General features: G+C 37.5%; 1 protein-coding gene across 4 annotated transcripts in view; it reads left to right on the top strand.

The window, feature by feature from the left end:
* Positions 1-13,446, top strand: part of MCTP1 (multiple C2 and transmembrane domain containing 1) — a 334,728-nt gene that overhangs the window by 319,089 nt on the left and 2,193 nt on the right. For all 4 annotated transcript variants that reach the window (XM_008059220.2, XM_021712485.1, XM_008059178.2 and 1 more), the window contains 3 exons: positions 6,006-6,115; positions 9,902-10,011; positions 12,557-12,654. In XM_008059220.2, coding sequence (XP_008057411.1) covers positions 6,006-6,115; positions 9,902-10,011; positions 12,557-12,654 — 318 coding nt within the window. The remainder of the gene's footprint in view (positions 1-6,005; positions 6,116-9,901; positions 10,012-12,556; positions 12,655-13,446) is intronic.

The following is a 13,446-nucleotide window of genomic DNA, read 5'->3' as shown; positions in this document are numbered from 1 at the left end:
CAACAGGTAGAGGCTGCGGTGGCTGTGAGCGGCCACTGCACTCCAGTCTGGGTGAAAGAGTGAGACTCCAACTCAAAAAAAAAAAAGAACTAGGACACTTAAATAAGATTCAGTAGCCAAGTGACTCTTTGAGTTGCCAGGCTGCTCTCGGAAAACTTCCGTATTCTCGATTTCAGGCTGAAACCCAGTTTTTATATCTGAAAAAGAAATATTGGCACAGAGCAATGTTTATTTGATCACTTCTTTGTGTGCTGTTACCCACTCTATCCCTCCTGTCTCCTGTGTTTTCCATAGGTTAGAAGTACAGATCGGGGACAATGTCTGTCTTGCAGGGTATTTTACTAAATGAACTAGAGAAAGTAGTGCACCCAAACCATTTATAGTATAGAAAACAAATCACAGGAAACATAAACATATTCCAAACATAACTGTAGACTTCATGCTACATTAGTCTATACTTATCCACAGAAGAGCTGCAGCCCATGGTAAACTATAATAAATAATGTCTCATAGCAAATGTCAACCTTATCATTCACCTTTTACAAGAGGTTATGTAGGCTAGACTAGAGGAAAAGCAAAACATGATGAAGATTAACTATTCAGGGTAGATGGTATCTCAAATCCGAATACTTCCTCCAGGAAATAAGGTGACCTGGTTTGCTGGCACAGTTCCATTTTATGTCCATTATCCTGGCATAAGATTTAATAACCCTCCTTCCACTCTTAAGACATTCTCTTGCCTTAAAGTGAGAGATATTATTATTATTATTATAGTTATTTTTGAGTTGGGATCTCACTGTATCACCCAGGCTAGAGTGCAGCCTCCCGAGTAGCTGGGACTACAGATGTGTCCCCCTACATCCAGCTAATTTTTTTTATTTTTTGTAGAGATGAGGTCTCACTATGTTGCCTAGGCTGGTCTCAAACTCCTGGGCTCAAGCAATCCTCCTGTCTCGGCCGTCCAGAGTGCTGGGATTGTAGAATGAGTACCGCGCCTGGCCAATAATATTAATTTAGCAATAGCAATAATTGCAGCAAATATACTCTTTATACCTACTAACTCTGATCAATACCGCACAAGTGTTCAACAGTTCATTTTCTCTGATGTTAAAAGGTTGACAGTGACCACTCTGGGAGGGCCTCTAACTGCATTCATGACTGAGGCAGGATGCAGTGCGGTGGAAGGAACCCGTCCCAGAACACACACTCCCTGATGCCTAGCACTTTGGCTTCCTGTTCCCATTCAGAACAGAATCAGTGAAGGGGACATGTGTCATTTTGGTTTGAAGTCCCCACAAACAGGATTCTTCAAATATTAAGGTATACCTATGGATTATTTAGGTCTTTAGATTTTCCCTAAATGTCTTAAAGCTAGGTGGCAGTTACTTTTTTGGGAAGAATCTAGTTAACTTTTTGTTGTGATATGTGGTAGTGAAATAGGGAAATATCAAAGAATCACTATAATTCAAATTATGCAGTTAATGATGTTTTGTGGACTATTTAAAATCTAATAAGAGAATTTAAAAAATATTGTATGGAATCATCAGAAATAGTTGTGCAATATAAATCTCACATATTCTCAGATTTATAGTTATAACTGTTTTTTATGGGTAACTTTTTTTTACATCTTCAAAAGAAACCTTAATATTGCATTTTTTAAAAAGAATGTCACTACCAAGCCTTTGGATGATTAACTACCTTATGATATTTCTTTCATCCAAGCTGGTTTATAAAGGAAAGCAAAAACAACAATAAAAGAAATGTACCAATTTATTCTCTACTAATAAAGTATTGAACATTAGTGAAAAAAGTATGAAATATTGGAATGCAACACAGCAATTCCATTACCCATTGCAGTTTGGGGTCATATACTGTATATAAAGAGTAATTACTTCATTGGTTGGAGGCCACGGTGAAGGAATATAGAATGTGATGACAGAGATTTTAAAATAAAAATTTTATCCCAAAGCATTTGTTTTTCAAAGCTTTGCCCATATTACAGATGAACCATCTTTTGGTAGCTGAGGGTAAGGGAGTGCAAGAGTAACAAAGAAAATGAAGAGAGGGTGGATTTTAAAAAAAATCTAAGCTGATAACCATACATCAGCACTTTGATTTTAAAGTATCTGCTAGGCCAGGCATGGTGGGTCATGCCTGTAATCCTAGCACTTTGGGAGTCTAAGGTGGGATGACTGCTTGAGGCTAGGAGTTCAAGACCAGTCTGGGACACATAGTGAGAACCTGTCTCTATTTTTTTTTTTTGAGTTGGATTCTCACTCTGTTGCCTGGAGTGAGTGGAGTGTAGTGGCATGATCCTGGCCACCCCAGCCTCAACCTGCTGGGCTCCAGCAATCCTTCTGCCTCAGCCTTCCAAGTAGCTAGAACTACAGTCGCGAGCTACCATGCCTGGCTAATTATTTTATTTATTGTAGAGATGAGGTCTCGCCAAGTTGCCCAGGCGGTTCAGGCAATCCACTCACCTTGACCTCCCAAAGCGTGGGATTACAGGCTGAGCCACTAAGCCCGGCCTTTTTTTTTTTTTTAATCTACTAAAAGTTTTCTTTGCAGATTCCTTAAATGATACATCCTTTATTAATAAAGATCCCATTTTAATATTTGCACCCCACAGTATTAAGTCTGGTAACTTCTAACACATCTTTCACTTTACACCTTCACATCATGTTTCTGGATTTCATTTTTTTGCTGAAGATTTTAGCTGCATGATGAAGCCTTAAGGCTAGATCATGGCATCTACAAGTTTCTAAACATTTTAAAATCTTTTCTTTTTTTTAACTCATAGGGATTCTGAGTAGGAACTGAAAACTTCAGGATAGAATAGGAAGGTGGTTATTATGAAGAGAAGAGACTCTGGATCTGACCAGACATAACCCTAATCCAAACTGTCACTTGTTCCTGAGCCTCAGTTTCCTCTTCTGTAGAGTGGAGAAAAATGCCATCGTAGGATGGTTGTGAAGATTGAAAGAATTATGTGAAAAGCACTGTATAGCACTTAACAAGCATCTATTTATATTCTACTTCTTTCTAAAAGTAACAAGATATCTCATAAAACTATAGTATTTAGATAAAATACAGGAAAACCATGCCTAATAATGCCATTCCATTTATTTCTCCTCCTTATCTTCTTTTAATAATACTGGAGAAAATTAGAGAAATATTCTGAGTAGAAAAGGAAAATATACTAATTGCAAAGCACTTGAGTATTACAGGAAGGTATGAAGAAGATAAACTTCCATTACTGGAATATTTTGGCACATTCTGTTCATCTTTTTTTTCCCCAACACAGCCATTTTAAACATGTTTAGCATTATACCACATAACACATTTACCTCCCACTTTTTTTTTCAGTTTCTATTAGATCATCAGCATTTTTGTTACCATTATATATTCTATTTTCTGATTTCATAAGTCATTAATCGTATGCACTATGCTTAATCCCAACCAACATGTTAATGATCTTTCTTTTTGTTATTATAAACAAAACTGCAATGAAAAAGATATCAGATGTTTATTGATATATTGGAAATGCCATCCCATTATGTCATATTTGTTGCAGATTTTTTCCCACTTAGCCTTTTACATTTATGATTTTTTTGACGTTTTTAATTTTATGCAACTGCTATGAGTTATTTTCCTTTGTGATTTATTTTACTGCTTATATGTTTATAAAGTTCTTTCCTATTCCAAGGTCAGTAAATAGCTTACCTATATTGCCTTTTTATAATTCAAGTTTTTGCTTTTAGCTTCTTATAATTAATATAGAAAGTATCTGGGACTGTTTATTTGAGGTAGATATTGATGTAGATTTGGGCTATCTCAAGTAGAGTTGAATTTAGTTAAGGCAAGATTTAACATAATTTCCCCCAAATATTTAACACAGTTGCCCAGTAACATATTTCCTTCTTGATTTCCTTTGTATATGGTGCCTTAGCATATACCAATCTTTCAATGTCCATATCTTACTTACTTAAAATACTCATTGCCTTCTCATGGTTTCTCTTTTGCAAAAATGTCTTGGAAGTAGTTACTCACTTATTCTTTCAAACAAATTTTAGAAGCACTGTCAAATCCTCCCCATTTTTTCCACTCCAAACATCAGAATTTGCTTGAAACTATATTAAACCGATATATTCATTTGGGAAAAAAAATCCCCTATTTTCTTCATATGGATTTTGTACAATTCTTGTTAAGGTTATATCCAGGTATTTTAAATATCTTGTTACTGTGAAATCTTTTTCATGATTTTGACCTGCAAAGACATTATTCTCAATGGACTTTCATTGTACAACCAGCATACTTTGACTCATTTGACTTATTCTGTATGTGGAAAAATATTTGTAAGAGTGCTTTGCTTCATAGACATAAATGAACTTGGCTGGTGGTTGAGAGACGAGAATACTAAGGGCCACGTTGCTATGAAAGGAACTGGACTGAGCCACTGGTTATGCATTTCACTCTAACGTGTACAACTGCATAGGTAAAATTAACATATTTTGTTTTATTACTGAAGAGAAAGATAAGAAATTAATGCACCCATGTCTGTCAAGACAAGTGAAGGGTAGCTTCTGAAGATAGTAGGAAACCCCAGTGTAACTAATTGTTCCTGAAACTGTTGTTGTGAGCTTTATGCATCTCTCCTAACTTATTGTTTGACAAGTCACTTGCCATAAGCAAGATGAATAATGTAGACAATTTCTCCAATGGGAATTAAATTTAAAATGAAGGCTCTAAGTAACTGGTATCTATACTAAAGATCAAGTTATAAAACTGGCCTCCTTGTCCTTGGTCCCAGTGTACCCTGCTGTCTTTGGAGGATGTGCGTACACCTGTCATTCACTTGCCCTCGGTTTCTGAGTTGGCAGGATGTCAGCCCTGGCCAAGTGTTCCCAGTATAAAGTGCTTTAGACTCTTCTGAAATGAAAGTCAGTATGTAAATGTGCAACATGACATTATTATTCTAGCTTCCTGGCTGCTTTCAGCAAGCACTGACTGCCACATGAGGTCTCAAGTGTTCTGGCATGGTGTGCAAGTGTTCAAAAGAAGTTAAAGTAATGAAATTGGATCTACATTTCCATAGATATTCAAGCTGGCATGGAGGAATGGAGTCATGGAATCAGGCTTGGATGGTCTCCACCAAACAGCCTAGGCAAGTGCCTGTGATGCCAGGCTACTAAGCAGAATTTTCGGTTGTGAAAGGCCACCACTATTTCTTCCTCTGGGTCTAAAATTACAAAATATGCACATTTCTCCTAGGCTTACACCACTGTCTGGGTGCTTGAGTGCTCAATCCCCACCCACCCATTACCTGGAACACACAAGCTTTGCTTAAATTCAGCACATTTTAAAATGAAGAACTAAGTACACAAAGGGGAAAAAATGTCTTGTTAGAAGCCAGTATAGTGTATGCTACTGTGTAAAGCATAGGGCTATTATTTTTAAGAGGGTGGTCAGGCTTATTGTGTATCTGACCTAGAAAGTATCCCCGCCGTGGATTTCGGCTTTCCTTGTCAGTTTTTGCAGTTTGCAGATCTTCTCAATTGCATTCAGCATCCTCAGGGATGCTGAAATATCTGGAACCATGACCAAACTTGGGTCTATATATTTTAGGGTCAAGAAACTGGGTCTGCTAAGTAGAGTCTTGGTGGGTCCGGGGCAGTGCAGAATCTGGGTTTTGTAATTCTGAGACCTCACCCCTCTCTTACACTGTTCCTCCAAATGTTTCTGCTCATAAGAGCAATAGAACCTGAGTCTCCTTCTTTGCAGTCTCCTTTCTAGTAAGCATGGGTCTGTGATGCTGGGTCTCCTTCCTTCTCATGTCTCTTGATATTGTGAAAATTTCATGGGCACCAATTATGCATTTATATACAACAAAGATGAAGTTTATTTACATTTCAAAATGCAAGAGAAGGACAGCCCAAAGAATTCAAGGACTGAAGAATACCTTTACTCATACAGAATTTCATTTTTTTGTTTTTATTGTATTTTAGGACAGTGAAAAAAAGGGATTTATAAATAAAATCTATGCCATCCAGGAGGTATGTGTCAGTGTCCAGAACATCCTAGATGAAGTGGCTTCCTTTGGCGAAAGGATAAAGAAGTGAGTAATGCTGACATGTGAGTCCTGGCCTTCTGTGGGACAGGGTGTCCATTTGTTTCTTGGAGGGTGAGATGCCACTTTCTTTTCGGCAGGGGGTACTCCTTTTGGGTGATCTATTGCTCAGTTTCATCATCATTTACTTTGTTTCTGCCAGTCTTTGGCTTTATGAAAGTTCTGTCAATTTCCTTCCTGAAATTTAGAACATATTGGTTGGAAAGAAGTCGTACTTGTAGCTTTGAAGAAATAACACCGTCCTAAATTTTAGCACATTTTTCACTGTGAAAGACTTTGTTCTTAAATGGAATATGAAATCGTGATAGAAAAAACACAAACCAAACTAAATGAGGATGTCAGGTAATCAAGACACCTGCATTTTATTACTGGTTTAGTTATATTTTCATAAAGTTATTCTAAATTTTTTAAAATGTATTATTTATGATACCCTGCAAAAACATTCTTAAATTCTTTCAAATATGTGTATTTAAATAGTTGCGATCGTAATTGTCAATGAAATAAACTAACATTTTATTTAGAAAATACAGATTAAAACAAAAACAAACAAAAATAGATGTCTTTATAATAAAAAAATCAAATACCCCTTCCTTCATTTTTCTAAAGAACTGCAGCTTCATTGAGTTTTAATGCAAAATCAAGAAACATTTTAAATCTTGTATTGTTTTATTTAAACATAATTCTAATTATTTTTTAAAAGCAACTACTTAAAAAACAAGATGGCTTTATAACAATTATTAGTTAAAAGGTATACTAGGCCCCTTACAACTGTGTGACAATTGGCCTACATGATTGCTAATGGTCTATTCAAGAGGGGGAGCTATATATCCAGATAAGCCTATATTTTCCCAGTTTCATAGACGAATATCTATTCATTATTATTCATAACCAAAAGTGTTCTGTAGTTTTAGATCTTTGGGCATACACAGAATTTGAAAGGAGTACATTTAAATGAAAGGTGTGAGTCATTCATCTGGTACCTTTCATGTGGCAAGGGATAATGCACTTTATTTTGTATAATTTTTGTTTAATACATTTCCACATATGCCTAGGTGCTGAATTGCCACTTTCTTATATTATATTAGAACAGCCTCCCTCTCACTCAGATGTTCCTCTGAGCAACATTCGGTCTCAGACTTCTGGAGACAGATTCCTACATCTTTTCTCTTTCTGTCTTCCTCTCTGTGTATTTCTATCTCTAAGAATGTTCCTTGTCCTCCACACTCTATCCACTGGAGCACAGTGTGAAGCACTAAACTTGGGGCAATTTCCTACTGGGTATACTGTGTGCTGACACCTAACAGTTACATCTCATTTATACTAGAAGGCCTTGGGTCAGGCTGGTGAATGCCTGAGAGGAAGAAGCTCCTGTGTAACTCTGGGTGGCAGGAGGCCTCAGAACAGGTGTTTGACTGGAAAACATGATGGCCAGCTGCTGGCTATGACCAGATCCTGGTAGAAGCCTAGATTTTATAGAATTTTCCAAGCTGAGGTATAGGAATATATAACATAGAAGCTAGTGAGTCTTGTAGGAGCCATCTCTTCTGTACAACAACCTTTTGGATGCTAAAAAAGAGAAATTCCTCTGGGGTCACATGGGATTAAAAGCATTATGCAGAAAGCAGATTCAGAAGCAATCTTTAAGCACAAAATGAAAAGGCTCTATACCATATCTTGTTACTAAATAATCCTTCCAGAACTTTCTTGAACTGCATCTCTTTTTTTGGAGAACATCATATTTTAGATTTAGATTCCATAATGCAGAGTGTGGAAATAGAAAAGGGCAGTCTTTTTTTTTTCTCCTAACAGCTACACTGGTGAGGATTCTTTGCCATTTAGCCTTCCAATAGGAGTAGGAGAACACAGGGAGTCCTTTAGTGGGGCTGCCCAGAAGGAAGGTTTTCTGAGTGAAGAGCCAGTGCCCTCACACACAGAGTGGTGTGATGGATGGCTCCGAGCTGAGCCACAGGGAAGCAAGCAGACCCAGAGCCTTCTGTTTTCTCCACAAGCAAGCAGGAGCAAGGGAGACACAGGTGTCCATCAAGATGGGAAGGCATGATCCTTTACCTGGTGACGGTTACAGATGCTCACTCTTGACCATGAGAGGAAAAAGACAACGGCAGAAATCACAAAAACAGGGCAACCAGATTGGCCCAACATGGGCTCTTTTACTAGAAAAAACAATTTTAGGAAATAGTTAACCTAGAGAGACACAAAATGCAAATTACACACAAAACTAAGGTACAATTCTAAGTATTATGCAGAAGCACAGCATAGAAAGAAAATCTCTTAGCAATTATCCTTTACTGAATTGAAATTGCCCTAGACAAACCCCACCCCAACGACAACAACATACAATACCAGGGAACTAGAAGAAATAAAAACACTGGCATTTATCCACATGTACAATTTCTTATTTTTTTGAAGTGTCTTTGGGCCCTTCTCACAGCCTTGTAAGAAAAAATGCCATACTTTAGACTCCTGGAATTGATTCGTTCTAATAATATCAACTTGATTTGCCTAAACATGTTAGCATTATAACCAGTCTTCCTTAATACAAGAAAAACTATCCCCATTTTATAAATGAGGAAACTGAGGGTTAGGGAGACTGACTCATCTAAAGCCACATAACAGAATCTAAACTTTGAACACAGATCTGCTAACTTCTTGGCTCTCATGCTAAAGGATCAGTCAACATGATATGTTAGTTCTTCTTTAGTGGTTGAACATTGTGGAGAGATTTCGAAGAATGCAATGGTATGCCTGGAAATGGTGTTATATTTATATACCCAACCCTGGAGGCTCCATGCAATGTTTCTATTTTCTTTATAATTTTGGCACTCTCTTAAAAACTATCAGATTAACCACAGACCTTTTACACAAAAAGCCTTAAATCATTACAATCTTTCCATGTTCCATTTCTCTGATTTTCTACATCATCTTTAAAATAATTGTGTCATTTTTTTTTACCTTCTTTGTCTTCATTTTTCTTTTTTCTTTTTTTGTCCTTCCCATCTCCTCAGTACTCTCTTTCTTGTAACTACTTCTGTTGATTGGTCCTGTTTCTGTTCTTGGTTATCAAGTCTTGTAGCCTTCACTGACCCAGCCCTATCTTTTATCAGTTACCTCTGCCAGAATTCTCTCCTTTGCCAGAAGTAACTGAGTTATTTCTTAACAACTTATGTATTTTTGGGAAGAAGGGCAATGATGACACGTGAATTTTTACAAAGCTAACTGATTTGTCCCTTTTTCCTGATTTCCATTTCCATTTAAAACAGTAGGAAGTGAGTATTCCTCTAAAGAATCCAAAAATTTAGAAGATTTACACAACCATGTAAGATTTACATCCTTCAGCAATTGCTGGTAACATTTTATTCCCAATGTAGGGAATACTGAGAATTGATAAAAGGTAGGATGGTGGGCCCACGGGTATTTCCCACTATGCAAAGTTGGAGGAAAAAAGTCTTAGCAGTAGAAAAACAAAGATCTCCATGTGCGGAGTCACCCAAGGGGTGCAACAGCTTGAGACTCTAAAGTCACCTGGGACAATCTGGTGAGATTGTTAGCAAGACCCTACCTGGGCCCTGTATTCACAGAATTGAGCAGATTATGACTAGCCTGTGCCCTCTAACAGCCTACCGCAATTGAATTCTATTCCAGAGAGAAACGCAGACTAACTAGGTCCCCAGTTAGTCAGGATCACATTTATTTTAATCTTTGTTTGAAAAAGGTGTGAAGTGTTCAAAATTGCTGATATGTTAATTTTTCATTCAGCACTTTCAACTGGACTGTCCCATTCTTAAGCTGGCTGGCCATTGTAGCCCTCTGTGTGTTCACAGTCATCCTGTACTTCATTCCACTGAGATACATTGTCCTCGTCTGGGGTAAGTAAAGCCTTTTCCCCTCCCTAAACTGTCCTAGCTACTAAGAACAAACTATGTTTAAGGGATGAGTTATACTGTCAGCAGTTCCCTCTATTTATGGTCATGGAGCTATTCCATGATGAAAAGAGACAGGTCAGTTAAAAATCACAACAGTATAAAGATTTAGGTCTACCTGCAAAATGCATTTTTCTTATCTGGCACCACAGGTTTCATCATACTATAAACATGTAGTTGTGCAGATTCTTCATATATCAAAGCGTAGCTTTGTCTAGATATCCCTCTGATTTATTTTCTCCACTTATACACAAACAGAGGCATTTTGATCCATATGGTGCATTTAGGACAATATGCTTTTTTGCTGTGGTACTTTATCTTGCAGAAGCGTATGTAAACATGGTACTATACATGGCTGCCTGTTTAAGAGGTCACCTTTAGGATTCAGGAAAAGGGTTTTTGGCATTTATAGGCTCCTTAGGAACAAAAACCCCCTGCTTTATGTGTATTAAACAAGAATGCTTCTTCAAAGCCTACTTTAAAAATGATTTTTTTTCAGCACTACTTTTTAATGCAATTATGTTGTATGTCAACAATTCCCATGCACCTAGGCTCCATTTAGGAGGTAGAGTGTTTCAGTGTTTTTCACAGTTTTTGTTTTTTTTAAAATTTTTTAAATTTCCTGACAAAATTCTTGGTTTGGAATACTCTATTTTTAGTGTGTAGGATCTACTAACATATAAAACTACATTAATAATGTGTTAACAAGACTGGGTAGGATTAGAATTCCCTACTTGCTCCTTGCCTGCATATACGTACACCCAAGGTTGCTAACTCTACTCAAAATGCCAAGAACCAAAATGGGTTAACTTTAGAAAACATGCTTATACTGAAAGCAAAAAAGATCAAAGGGCATTTACTGTTCCTTTCTCTTTAAGGATCTTAAAGAAATACATTGGAATAAAGTGAGTTAATGTCTGATGTCTCCAAGTTCTCTGGTTTTAAGATTCTTATTTTCCTATTCCTTTTGTCCCACCTCATCAAATTTTGAGCAAGTCCTCCTACCTGTTATCATCACTAACATTATCTTTACACCCTGTGTGGGAGGTAGGGGAAATGCTAATTATTTTTTTCTTCTCTAATTTCTATAATTCAAAGAAATTCAAGACCGAGTGTGGCGGCTCATACCTGTAATCCCAGCACTCTGGGAGGACAAGGCAGGAAGATTGTGTGAGACCAGCCTAGACAACATAGGGAGACCCTATCTCTACCAAAAACAAAAAAACTTTAGCTAGGCATAGTGGTACATGCCTATAGTCCCAGCTATGAGGAGGCTGAGGTGGGAGGATCACTTGAGCCCAAGAGTTCCAAGCTGCAGTGAATTGTGATCAAGCCACTGCACTCCAGCCCGGGCAACAGTGAGATCCTGGTCAAAAAACAAAACAAACTTTCAATTAAAACAGCACTTTCACTACACAAAAGAAAATGAATTTCCACTGTACTTGCATCCTATTGTATATTCAAGCCCTCGTCTTTCATTCCTTCCTGATATTTAAAGCAGATGCTGTTTTATTGAAGGAATGAAGGTAAAGTATCATGTGTGGCAGCTTATTAACTCTAACCTGTCTATGCTCAGACCTGCCTTGGGCTTGTGAAGTCATCTCTGCTGCGATAGATGGTGAGCCCCATTTTGTTTCCCTAGGTTCTCAGAAACTGGAGTCCAGGGCAGACATCTGGCTATGTAACCTGCAGTGGCCTCAGTGACTAGCTGTCTTTAAAGTAATTTTAGAGAATGCGTTTAGGCCTCTTGTTTCATCAAATAAAATAAGAACAGTCTCCCTTTAGTGGTAGGTGATTGTTGAAATACTGGCCAGAAATTTAAGACGTGAGTCTTACATGGGGAGACAGAGACCAAAATCAAGATTTCAAAAGTTTATTCTGCTCTAGTTTATGGCTCAATTTTTACCACTGTGTTGATTCCATGTAAAGCTATTTATTTTTTAAAAAACTGGTGGCAAACTTTTTCAGGTTTGAAGAAAACCAAGGCCATGTGTCTTCTAAACATTTAGCTTGCATAAGAGCAGCACTGCCTTCCCTCCAAAAAGGTGTATCTTTTGAAAGAGGGAAAATCAGTTAGTTAGACTTTGTAACAATTTCAATCCAAAATGTAGGAAAACAAGTTTCATCATAACTGAAACCTTAAAGCAAGACTTCTAAGTACTGTAACATGGAGTGGGGGAAAGCAAGATACTGTTCATTACTGCTATTTTATCTCCCAAATAGAAAGCCTTTCCTGCCTGAAGAAGCTACTAAAGTGCAAAGAGAAAGACAAAGCAGCAGTTAAGTTAGGAAGGAAGGAGAAAGAGGAGATAGGAAGGAGAGAAAGGGGGAGGGGAGGGAGGGAGCTAGCTGATGGGTTCACTCTGTCAAGGCTGAGAGGTAGCATACAAGCTAGATCTTCCAATAATTGCAGCACTTTTGCCAGAAATGTGCTTTGTACAACTCCAGACTTTGGAGGTTTCAATAATACTTTATCTTACCACTTTTTCAGGCATTAATAAATTTACAAAAAAGCTTCGGAGTCCATATGCAATTGATAACAATGAACTACTTGACTTCCTTTCCAGAGTCCCTTCAGATGTACAAGTGGTATGTAGGTTTCATTATTATTAATTTTATTATTTTAATGTAGTATGGCACTAGGTTTTACCTTTTATATACTTTTAATTTCAAAGGTTTTAGAAGAGCTGGGTAAGGAGCCTATAGCAGATTTTTTACCAATCATAAATATAGCCCACTTGGGGTGTTATCCAAGAACTTAGAGAGAAGAATGAGAGAATGGGAGCAGGCTGCATAAAGGACTTACCCGGGCTGTCAGGGAGGAATATTCTCTAAGTGAGCAGCTAGAGTTTGTGGAGGGAAGTCACCATGACCTGAGCGGAGTTCATGGGAATATTAGGTAATGAAAGCAAAATGTGCCAGTGGACATTTAAGAGAAAAACACTTATTACCAGAATTTGCATGAATGAAGTAAGTTTTAAAGAAGCTCGGACATATTTTAGAGATCACTGAGGGGAGGAAAGCCGATTGCTTTTTGAAGACTGGGGCACACATCTCAGAAATCCTTCAAGGTTAAAGTTCATTAACCATCACTATCTTCGGAGTAAAATAAGAAAGGTTTTTAATTGAAATCTTGAGGCTGGGCTGCAGTAATACCTTTTTCCTTTCTTTCAGTTGACTTTTTCATGTGATATGACAGTGGACTTGATGGAGATAAAGACTGTAGTAAATAAACAAACAATAAATTTAAGAACCATTATCCAATCCTTCAAAACAGACCAAAAAAAGATTTTGCTTTTCATGTAACGTGTTATGGACAGTAAAGCCCCCAGTCCATTACCAAAGTTCACATCAGGGCTCCATGGTGTTTCTGGCAGGTTT

This window comes from Carlito syrichta, unplaced genomic scaffold (assembly GCF_000164805.1).
Source record: "Carlito syrichta isolate Samal-C Ts95f unplaced genomic scaffold, Tarsius_syrichta-2.0.1 Scaffold16673, whole genome shotgun sequence".
Lineage (NCBI taxonomy): Eukaryota > Metazoa > Chordata > Mammalia > Primates > Tarsiidae > Carlito > Carlito syrichta.
This window is presented reverse-complemented; position numbering and strand designations above follow the sequence as displayed.